Source organism: Lycorma delicatula, chromosome 6 (assembly GCF_047948215.1).
Source record: "Lycorma delicatula isolate Av1 chromosome 6, ASM4794821v1, whole genome shotgun sequence".
Classification (NCBI taxonomy): Eukaryota; Metazoa; Arthropoda; class Insecta; order Hemiptera; family Fulgoridae; genus Lycorma; species Lycorma delicatula.
Genome location: NC_134460.1, coordinates 23,683,856 through 23,695,898, shown reverse-complemented (window position 1 = coordinate 23,695,898; position 12,043 = coordinate 23,683,856). Strand labels below are relative to the sequence as shown.

General features: G+C 33.4%; 2 protein-coding genes across 8 annotated transcripts in view; one reads left to right on the top strand and one right to left on the bottom strand.

The window, feature by feature from the left end:
• The window catches only part of ICA69 (islet cell autoantigen 1-like protein), a 65,330-nt gene extending 61,386 nt beyond the window's left edge, over window positions 1–3,944 (bottom strand). The window contains exons 1-2 of one of the 4 annotated variants that reach the window (XM_075369399.1): window positions 3,473–3,718; window positions 2,525–2,611 (exon numbers count right to left, since the gene is read on the bottom strand). Coding sequence is in view for 1 of the 4 variants with exons in the window: in XM_075369397.1 (XP_075225512.1) it covers window positions 3,473–3,495 (23 nt within the window). In the remaining 3 variants the exon portion in view is untranslated. The other 3 variants (XM_075369400.1, XM_075369398.1, XM_075369397.1) reach the window with 3 other exon arrangements.
• Window positions 3,940–12,043, top strand: part of Bap55 (Brahma associated protein 55kD) — a 71,944-nt gene continuing 63,840 nt past the window's right edge. For all 4 annotated transcript variants that reach the window (XM_075369393.1, XM_075369388.1, XM_075369396.1 and 1 more), the window contains exon 1: window positions 3,940–4,078. The gene's annotated coding sequence lies outside the window, so the exon portion shown is untranslated. The remainder of the gene's footprint in view (window positions 4,079–12,043) is intronic.

Genomic DNA, 12,043 nt, shown 5'->3' with positions numbered 1-12,043 from the left:
TACCCAATATAAATATTTTGGATTAAGTAAATAAACTGCAATTCAAGAGTGACAAACTGTAACCCATCAACAAACACAGGGGTACACAAGTAATAAGATAAATGAGTAATTTAACTTTTATTCTTTTTTTATGATAAACTTAAATTTTTTTCATACTTTAATATACAACAGCAGTTATGCTTAGGATCAGGAAAACATAAGATCTAAATATGAGAAAGCAGGTTTAGACTGAAGGTGACTTGTGCAAGGTCAAAGTTTGCACCACATTTTTATAAGTACTTTAGTCAAGTAACAATCAGTTTTGTGAGTTATGGCACCCTGTTCATATGCTAATCTGTTCTAGGAAGAGAGATTAAAGTTTTGTGAAGAGAGAGATTAGGGTTAAGGTTGGAGTTAAAGTCAAAGTTAGTTTGGTGGAGAGAGGAATAAACCGTAAACTAACCTTAATAGTCATCAGAATCGGACTAAGAGTCAGCCATTGAAGATGACTGACTACGCTCTTGATAAGGTGATCGATTATTCACCCTACACATGGCTAATAACACAGAACATGTAGTATAGTCTCTCTCTGTAGTGGCTATTCTTTTGTTAAAACATAAATTTAGTCAGTGTCCTACGAGATTGTATTGTTATAATTTGGTAATTTATTCCTAACCTCTTGCCACAAAAGTCTAACCTTAACCTTCACTTTTCTCCACAGAACAGATTAGCAACTGAATAGCCTCAATAACTCACAAAACTGATAGCTAATTGACAAAATACTGAAAATGGGGTACAGACTTTTATCATACATGAATCACCTGCTACCTGACATTTAGATCTTGTGTTTTCCTGATCCTAAACATATATATATATATATTATGGTATATTTAAGAATGAACAAGATTGACGTTGATTAAGTAACTGCTCAGAATTACATTTTTTTTATTCTTATTATGCAATGCCATTAATTAGAATAAACTTTATCTTAACTTATCAATTTTTTCATCTTGAATTGTGATTACAGAGGACATAATCAGCAAAGTTTGTAAAGGAGAGCTTATTTTATTTTATTTATTTCTATTTTACATGATTATTGCATAACACCACATTTACAGAATAACAAATCTACATGGCAGGCGAAGAAACATAAAATAACATAAAACAACAATATCATAAACTAATACCAAAATTACAGTTATCACACTCACTATTTCCAAATAAATTCCTGTAGCAAATTACAAATAAGGCATAATTAAAGACAATTTATATAATATTTATATAATATTTATCACATTTTACATTTATTATCCTTACTTGAGTATCCAGAAAATAATGAAGACAGACAACTAATGCACATCAGACAGATATTCGGTTACCAAATAATAACACCTGTCCATCTTGAACCCCTAGGGAAGGCACCCTCCAACCACGCCCTGACAGGCTTTTCTGTTTATCTTTTAAACCTCAGCATACAACATCTCTCAGTCGCCTTGACCCAGGATGCCACTGATGCAAATGCCACAAGCAACATTCCCATCTGGCACCTGTCCACCAAAAAGTCCTGAAATCCCCTCCCCCCTTAATACCTTCTAATTGGCTTCAATTTTAATATGTAGCAGCAGCTTATTATAAAGATATAAACCAGCATAATATGGTACACACTCATAGGTGAATGTCTTATGCTTTGAACAGGGCAGGACATTTTTTGCCAGGTGTTTACAAGAATGAAAATCAGTTGTTTAATTTTTGATAACTTATCTTCAATAAATAGTATAGCCTGGAAAATATAAATCAATGAAAGAGTGAAGATTCTAAAATATCTAAAAATGACTCTTGCATTAATCAGTTGACAAATCACACAAACTATTTTTTTTAATAGTAAATATTTTTTATTATCAACAGAATTACCTCAAAAAATAACTCTATAATTTAAAAGGTAATTTACATACGTATAATACACCATCAACAGAGTTTTCCTGTTCATTTTACATGATAGCATAAGAATAACAATAAGTCCACATTAATTTAGATGACAGAGACTGAATCTGGCCCTTCTAAGCAAGGGCATCATCAATTGCGAGACCCAGAAAATCGGCAGAGCTTGAAAATTTCAAGGCATCCATAAATGGAGTATCAGTAACTATTTCATGATTCACTACTTTCTAAATCAAACAAATTAGAATAATTTAAATTTGTAAAAGCCAATGTGGTATTGTCAGCAAACAGATGCACTGGCTGACGACCTCGACAGATGCGTTAAGTTTGGCAAATCATTTACATAAATCAGAAATAATATTAGCTCAAGAGTAGATCTCTGAGGAATGCCATCAGATACCAACTTCTAAGTGCAACTACTGTTTAATAACCTGATGTGAACACTCTGTCTGCAGTCTTATAAGTAAGACTTAAACAGAGTAAGAACAGCTCCACAAACACCGTAGCACTCAAGCCTCCGAAGTATTAGATTATAATTCACACAATCCAACAAGAGCATCAACAATTTCTGTTAAAAATCCATTTAGCACTTTAATAGTATTCTTACCTTTAAGGAAACCAAACTGGACATGATGCAACATGTGTTGTTTTCAAAGTAACGGAGTAGATGGGAAGCTATAGACTTCTCAAAGACCTTCAATTCATATTAAAAAAACTTGTAATCTTTACTTAGTTAAACAAGAAAAATATTATAAGTTTTAATAAATAATCATAATATTGCTTTTACCAATTTTCTTTGAGTCTCTAGAACTCATATTTAAAATCTTTATTCAGTTCCGATAAGATTGTGCATAAAAAAATTCGTTTTTAAGAAGAAAGGGTGAACAAACAATTGTTATATCAAACTAATGAGTAAAACAGGTACCAAAAGTAAAACTCAAAGCACAGATTAATAATAGTTTATAGCAAGCTATGTTATATTACATATATTGTGAATATTGCAGCAAGTTCTCTTGATAAAGGTTTTGTTACTAAAGGAAACAATAAATCAGTTGGTTGTTGGTACCGAACCAGCTTCCTCAGAGATTAAACTGATGCAACACCATTATAAATAATGTAAATTTCATTAAATACAAATCACTTGAGAGTAATTGACTGCTGGTTTAATTTTTCCATAGATATCAAAAAAAAAATTATATCAATCTTAATCTGACTTGCTTAAAAAAATCATCACACATAGAATTTAATGACTGAAATAAAAAGAAAGGAAATATTTCCCATATTGAACACGGCAGATGTCAAAAGAAACATGATTATGGGTTCTACTTTTCATCAATGAAAAATAGAATAAATATAAATACATGATTATTTTACAAATGCTATACCAATTTCGGGCAAAAATTTAATGAAACGTAAATGCAAATAACTAGAAAAAGGTTTTTTCAACAAGGAAAGCTATTATAGGACCTAACACATTTAAAACAAATTACGAGCAAAAATGTTTAACTGACTTCACATTATATTCAGATGTGAAAAATGTACAATAATAACTTACCATAATGGTTTCGGTCCATTCATGATGTTATGATTACTGTATGTTGTTGATAGGACAAACTAAATAAATTGTTTTGATATTAATACACAATATAGACCTAACATCTAATTTATTAACCGTGTTTGCAAAACTGTAGTCCATAAATTATACTGATGCAGAACTTTATTCGGAACGTCTTATCATTATATAATTTCTACTAAAAAAAAAACACAACCTTTACAATCGTAGCCAAAAAACTACTACTACTAAGAGAGCTTACCAACGTGGCGCATGCTCCAAGAGCTCTGTAATGGAGTGAGAGAAGTAGTTAAATAATTAACAATTACTGGAAAGTTCGGAAATAAATGTAATTTAAGCTGTGATACAGCATATTAGTACAATACCTTACATCAACACTAGATGATCATTCGCAAACAAAACTAAAATGAAAACAAAATCACAGCTGATGGTTTGCAGCCCTACACACGTTTAGCTTACGTGACGTAATTCTTTCATTAGTTTGTTGTTGCTTGACGTTAAGGTTGTTGTGATAATTGTATTTGAACTTGAAATGGAATGACTACCGCTTGTTTATAACTTTCAACGTATTTTATTTGTATAATAATCGTAAGTATGTAGCTTCTTATTTCCAGTAGAATTGTAATTTCTAGAATTTGAAAATTAAAGCCGGACTTTTAAGTACTATGTTCGGCCATTTTATAGAATCAACATAGTTTTTCCTTTGTATATTTTTTGTTATATAAAAAATGAAATTTCTAGCCAAATTACTGTTTTAAATACCACCTTTTTCTACTTTAACTAGCATTCAAAAATTTTGATATAACTATTTTGAATTATGTTCGACAGCCCCTTTATCTTGTTTGAGGTTATGGTTGAATTGTGAATTTCGTTGACGATGTCTGCTATTCCCTTTTGTAGCTGTACACCACTTAAGTGAATTAAGTTTGTGTAAATCGTAGCATTTGCGGTTTACCTAGGATTTAAGTAGGTTTTCAGATCTAGTGGTTGAAATGGGAGTCCAGTTAGCAATGTTTAAATTTGTTTTGTTTAGATGTAGAGATTAACAGGCTGTTTATTTCGACTATCTGATAAAATGTACATTTTAATATTCAACAGTAAATTAAGATTTGTATTATAATAGTTTTAAGCCAATTTTCCCATTTTGATGTTTGCTGTGACCCAGTTTTAATATATGTTGAATTGTGCCTACCGAAAATTTAAGTAACAGAAGTATTGCAGAAATAACACAGTTTTTAAAGTCATGAACATCATGAATTGTTGCTGAATACAAATAAGTATAAATGACAGGAAATTTCACTTATTCAGGCGGATTCCTGCTGTTCTTAGGTTGTCAAAATCAATGATAGCGTATTATTTTTTCAAAAAGATGCCCGCAGCCGATCAAAAAAAGATTTTGATAAAATCATTCCTTTTCAAATTTACATCAATAATAAATGACTTCCAAAGCTACTGTATTAATTATTGCATTTTCCCTGTTCCATTACAGATTATTTTATTCTGCTGTATGTAAATGATTAATCAGTCTTGTTAAACTGAATTTGTGCCTTCTGTGCTCCCCAATACTGTGATCCAGTTCTTTGTGTAAGGGAAATAGATTTGTCTTTAGTTTTGGCGATGATTATATGAGTTTTCAGGTACCTTTAATTTAACACATGTAAGATTTATGATTTGTTCATCATAAAGTATTGTACTTACTGGGATGAGTAAAATACTTAAAGGTGTCAAAGTGGACTAGGTTCTCAGATTCGTCTACATCAATCTAATTTTTTCAGAAGGATCATAATTTGTTTATTTAGTTATAAAATATCACTGCTTTTGTATTTATTTATTATTTTGTTAATTATTATCAAAGACTTAACTAAATAATGTTATAAAGGAGTTACTTCAGGGATGAGTAAAAAAATGAGATCAAAAGAGTCTGAGTCTTTCCCTCAGCCCCTTTCTATTGAGGTCAATCCATTTGAAGTGACCCAAGGGTGGTAGCTTGACCAATTCAAAAAAAATTGAAACTTACCCACTTATTTCCTACATGGCTCAGGACCTTAAAACTATTTTTATTTTCTATTTAAGCAGTTACCTGTGGCAGCCATTTTTGTTGTGGTGCGCACACCTATTTTTGTGATTATAAGAGTTTACAGAAAAAAGGTACTTACGTATTAACGCCACTGCAGCTACAGCTTTATTTAAAAACAAAGTAGTCTATCGGATTTCGGTGGAAAATAGGCCGATATAGAGTTTAACATACATTCAAAACAGTCTCTTTATTAATTTTAATAAATGTTTATTTATTTTATAAATATAATTTAACCAAACTTAACCTACGCTCGCTTTGCTTGCTAACCTTGACTAATTAACAGAAGTGTTTTAATTATTTAAATAATAAATAATTGCAATAATTACTGAATTTATTATATAAATACTCAAAAAATTATGTTGTTAATTAGTCCTAAGGTTAGCGAGCATAGGTTAAGTTTGGTTAAATTATATTTATAAAATAAATAAATATAAATAACCATTTATTAAAATTAATAAAGAGACTGTTCATTTTCCACTGGAATCCGATTGACTACTTTGTTTTTAAATAAAGCTGTAGCTGCAGTGGCGTTAATACGTAAGTACCGAAAAAAATCATAACTAAAAAACTATTGGTCTTGGAAGGATGAAACGAAAAGCAATTTACTCATATTTTCTCAAGGTAAAAGATTGATAGGGTGGTTTATTTATCTCTCTCTCTTCTTTCAAAGAGAAAATTACCAATAAAGTTGAACATGAAAAACAGTGAAATTTCACTTTTGGTAATTTTTTCAAGAGGTAGGGATTGCATCATAGTTTGAATTATTTTTTTAAATGTAGGTATATGTTAGTAGTTCTACCATAAATAATATTAATGGTGATGATATACTTACCCCTAAAGTTTTAAAAATAATTATTTTTTAAATTCAAATTTTGGCTTCAAATAACTCTGATGGGACTGGTGATAAAAATCTCAAATTTGCACAACTTAACAGTGTTTTTGTAGTTGTTTATGGCAAATAAAAAAGTTATAACTTCTCAAAAATCATGAAAATCTGTTAAAAATGATACTATTTTGACTTAATAAATAAGTGCTTGAAGGGAGTTTCTTGTATTCTTGGCACTTTACTATTTTTATACTGTAGTTGAGATAGACTTGTTTGAACCATTCAACTGCACTGTTCATGTTATAACAGGTGCTTGAAGTCATTTCCAGTCGTCAGAGAAATTCATGTTGCAACATAGTCATTTATGCTTGTTGCATCATTTAGCTTTGCAGTTATAGACTGGTCAGTATGACATTAATCAGTGACCTGTTCACATCTTTAATTTCATCCTGTGTTTGGAAGTGTTTATTAAATAAATAAGTTTTACTTAGTATTATATTTGTAAATTTTAAAATTAGTTAAATTTTTACTTTATTTTCAACTAATTTCATATAAAACAATGGAAGAACAATGTTCCATAGGAATTTATATGAATGAAGAGTGTCATTAAACAGTGTATGGTACAGTGCCAAAAGAACTCATTAAAATTTGTGAATTTAGTGATGATGAAAACCAACAACTGCCTTTTTTATATGTTAATTCAAATGTCACTAGTGTTTGTAAACATCATGAAAAAAAAGTTTTGTCAAAATTCAGTCACCTGTATGGACAGTAATGTTGTGTGGACCCTTTGAAAACTAAAAACCCAGTTTAAAAAAATCAGACAATTAACAGTTGAGCAAGCTCTTAAAAGAAGAGCTTCTTTTCAAATGTAAATTTGAAAATTTACATTTTCTCAAATCTAAATTTAGTTCCTGGAAAGTCTCATTGTGTTTACTGTTTCAAAAGTATTTTTCCTCAGCAGAACAAAGAACTACATGAATGCGAAGACCAAGAGCAATACATTGCCCCAGATCACAATATTGAGGAATTGGATACTGCTTGTTGTATTTTGGGTGTATCACCTCCATCAAAATTGAAAAAATTAAGCATAGATCAAACGCCATCAGCATTAAAATTTAAAATAAATAAGGTATCTGAAAAATTATCTTGAATTGTTTTGATTCAAGTTTCTGAAAATGAAAATTCAGATTTTATATTGAAACTAAAAGAAAAATGTGTTCTTGCTTCTAAAGAAGAGAAGATTAAAATTATCAGTTTACTTCCCCAATCTTGGACCTAATCTAAAATAATATCAGAGTTCAATGTGTCAGAATGTTTGGTTAGACTTACTAGAGCATTACTTAATGAGCAAGGCATTCTACTGGAGCTAGGTAAAAGACATAAAACAGGAATTAGTAACAATACAATTAAAAAGGTTGTGTTATTTTATGAAGATGACAATAATATTAGGCTGTGTTCAGGTAAAAAGGATTGTTGCGTTAGCACTCTTGTTGGTGGTGTCAAAGTGTATAAGCAAAAGCACCTTGTTCTGATAAACTTAAATGAATTGTATGTCTTCTTTAAAAGTGAAAATCCTGAGGAAAAAATTAGATCAAAATTCTGCAAACTCTCTCCAAAATGAGAGAGTTTGCAGAATTTTTTTTTATCTTGGCTGGTGCATCTGGGACCGGTATAGTTTGTGTATGCTCCCACCACCAGAATATCAACCTCATGATTGATGGTCCCAAACTTAATGATGATTATAAGGATTTAGTAGACATCTTTGTTTGTAACAAGGATAACTACAGCTGTATGATAAATGTGTGTACCAAATGTCCAGGTAAGCAGGGAGTGTTTGATATGCTCAACTTTTCAAAAGAGTATAATGTGTTGCCAGATATAATAATATACCAACAGTGGGTAACAGCTGATAGGGCAGAGATGATTACTGTTCTTCAGATCAAAGATGAGTTTTTCAAATCATTAGTGGAAAAATTAGAAAAGTTGAAAACTCACCATTTTGTGTTAAAATCTCAAGCACTGTTTTTCAAGAAGAAAAAATCAGAATTAGGTGAAGAAGAATATTTGGTGATAGCAGACTTTGCAGAAAAGTTTTCATTTCTTGTTCAAGATGAGATACAAAGCTTCCATTGAGTCAACAGCCAAGCCGTGGTTCACCCTTTTGTGTTTTATTTCAAGGAAAATGATATATTACAACACAAAACTGTCTCGTCTATTTTGCTGATGGTGCTTCAATCAGTATAATAATAAAAAAAAGAATTTTGCTAATTTGTGCAATCACAAAAAAGACTGACCTTGAAGCCGAATGGCACTTCTTTGGATCATCCCATGGGAAAAACGCCTGTGATGGTGTGGGAGGAACAACAAAACAAGAGGTGGCAAAGGCAAGCCTGCAAAAGTCATTAAACAGTCAGATACTAAATGTTGATGAAATGTATTCATTTTTTAATCACAAGCTGATAAACATCAAGTATTTTTTGATTAAATTAGATTAGTTAGCTAAGACTTCAGAAAATAAAAAACTGTTTTGACTATTGTGAAAGAGTTGTTGGTACTAGGTACCACAAGAGTATGATCCTGTGTCAGAAGGGACTGTAAGATGTTTCTTTATTTCAGACTCCAAGAACTATGAAAACCATCCTGTGTCAAATATTGTACCACTTTCACTAAAGGAAAAAGACTATTGCTTGTGTATATGATGATCAATGGTGGATAGAAGTGGTAGATATTAGCTTTGAAAATGACGATGTGCAGGTCCATTTTTTCCACTCAGTTGGACCACATACATCATTTCAAGTCTCAACAAAACAAAAGTACCGATCTGCAAAGTCTAACTAGTGACACCTTGTTCTCACACAATTTCAAGAGAATTATCAGAAGAGATATCACAGGTGTTGGTTAACCACACCAAATAATAAACTTTCATTACTACAAAAACAGGCTAGTTCATTGAAGAACAATTAAAATTTTGCTGTAATTTATTTTTTCTTTAATACTGTTTACAAAAATAAAAATGAATTCTTTAAAAAAGATATAGCCTACTCATTGAAATTTCAGTTTGGGTAAGTTTTACAACCATTTCTGAATCAAAATTTTATTAAGTTACTGGTATTGGTTAAGTTAATGTTAAATTATGACCTATCATTAATAATTTTGGAAAAACTATTTTAACAGTATTGAACATCAAATTCAACAATATGGGGGCTAAACATAAAAATTATATAAAAAATTTTAAGTGCAAAGAAGACAAGAAATCCCCTTCCAGCATTTATTTAGTGAGTCAAATGGTATCATTTTTAACAGGTTTTTCATGATCTTTGAGAGGTTATAACTTTTTTATTTTATTAGTACAATACACAAGAAGCATTTTTATTTGCCATAAACATCTACAAAAAAACTGCAAGTTATATAAATTTGAGATTTATATCACCAGCCCCATCAGAGTTATTTGAAACCAAAATTTGAATTTAAAAAAAAATGTAGGTGTAAATATATCATTATTCATGGTAAAACTTCTAACATATGCCTACATATAAAAAAGTAATTCAAACTGTGTATGCCATCCCTGCCTCTTGAAAAAAATTTCCAAAAGTGAAATTTCACTGTTTTTCATATTCAAATTTACTGGTAATTTTCTCATAGAAAGAAGAGAGATAGGTAAATAAACCACTGGACCAATCTGTTACCTTGGAGGCTACTGGAGTCCTTCCGCTTCATCACTACCGCCCATTCATATAAACACAGACGAGCGGCAGCTCCACGAGGGGGCTGTCTTTCACCACCCCTGCAACACCCGCCTCGGCTGCCGGGGCTCCGTTGTGTACTCAACTCACTTGTCGTTTAACTTTCCTTGCCTCATTTTCTTTTTGTTGTAACACTCTGCAGACAAAATTAGTCACGGCCGCAAATCGGTCACTTCCCATTAGCATTATATTAATCACATTGTCAGGATTAATTTATCCTGTTACTGCTGTGCACTCTCGGCTTTCCTTCTCCCATCTACTACAGGAAAAGATGACATGTTCTGCTGTTTTTCTTTCACCGCATTACAGACACTCCGGACTATCTGCTGTGTGTCTCGTAAACAAGTACGCTCTGAAGGAGCCGTGGCCGGTCAGGAACTGAGTGAGCCAGTAATTTAGCTCACCGAATTCCCTCCCGATCCACGTCCCAATCTCACATATTAATCGTCTCGTCCATTCACCTTTACGCGAGACAGTCCACGTTATCTGCCACTCCTCTAATAGTTCACACGATATACCTCCTGTTTGCTCGTACCTTCGGCTATCCTCACCAGGAAATCAGCCAACTGCTGCAGCGGAAACACCCGGATGACCACAAATAAAGCCTCCGTGGACACCGAGATATAGGCACACGCAATTCTCAAGAGTTATCTTCATTTGTACTTCCTCCAGCTGTCGTCTGTTACAATCATACCTCAGAGCTCTGTACCGTATCGGTACACCGTGGAATTTACTATGTGGGAAAACAATCTCCTTTTAGAGGCCCGTAGCCTAGTCATAGTTCTCAGCAATCAGTTTAGACTTTGGACGACTTATTCGGCTTTTACCCGAACTTCTTGGACATGAAACGTAAAGGGTCCAACCACGACCCGAGGTCGTGGTTGCAGTCTTAACTGCCTGGATCGGCTCTTCATCGGTCACAATCTGTATAGGTCCTATAATTCTCCTACCCGTCATAAAGATAACCGCTGTTCCCGTGTGGTAATCGAAGGCCTCTGGCTTTCATCCATCTACTTACCATGTCTAAAGTTTCATTAGCCGCGCTCGCAACATCTTTCTTTGCTGCAACCACCAAAGCGAGGTCGTCGGCAAACGCCACTGCGTTCACCCTTTCTGGGTACTGTAGGAGTAAGATCCCGTCAAACGTACTATTCCATAGTATAGAACCCAAGACTGAGCTTGGGGCACCCCACAAGAAACTTTAAACTTAAGCTCATTGTTGTCGGTACGATACACCAAGATTATCTCGTGCAGATATCTTTGAATCAGTCTTATCAGGTATGCGGGCACATTGACTTCTTTCAACGCCTTGAATATAGCCTCCCAACAGAGAGAATTGAATGCATTGTAAACATCTGCCATTGTGACCACTGGGATTTGACGCATACGCCAAGTACCTTCCGCCGCGTTATCGACTATTTTCATCACCTCTGTTACCGCATCAGTGGCTGATCTCCCCGACCGGAAACCAAATTGACGTTGACTAAGGCCACCTCTCGCTTCAATGTACTTCCTCAGCCTTGCCTCTAACATTCCCTCTAATAACTTGCAGAGATTGTTAACTAAACAGATCGGTCTGTATGGGACTGCGCCCTCCGGCGCCCCAGGTTTCTGTATTAAGACCAGTCGCGATGTCTTCCAAGAAGTAGGGATAAAATCGCCCTTTAACATTGTATTCACAAACGCTGGCGACTTTGCATTAAAGTCGCCAGCCAATATTATCTTTGTACCTCTGAATTTCCGGACCTCATTTCTCAGTTCATCAAGCAAGGTCACAAAACTCCCGACTCGCGCATTCGATGAGCGATATACAGCAAAGATCACCGTATCGCCCTGATCCGCCCATACATAACCCTTGTCAGATCCGCATGTCCCTACCGGTGTTCCCACCGAAGGGACCCAAT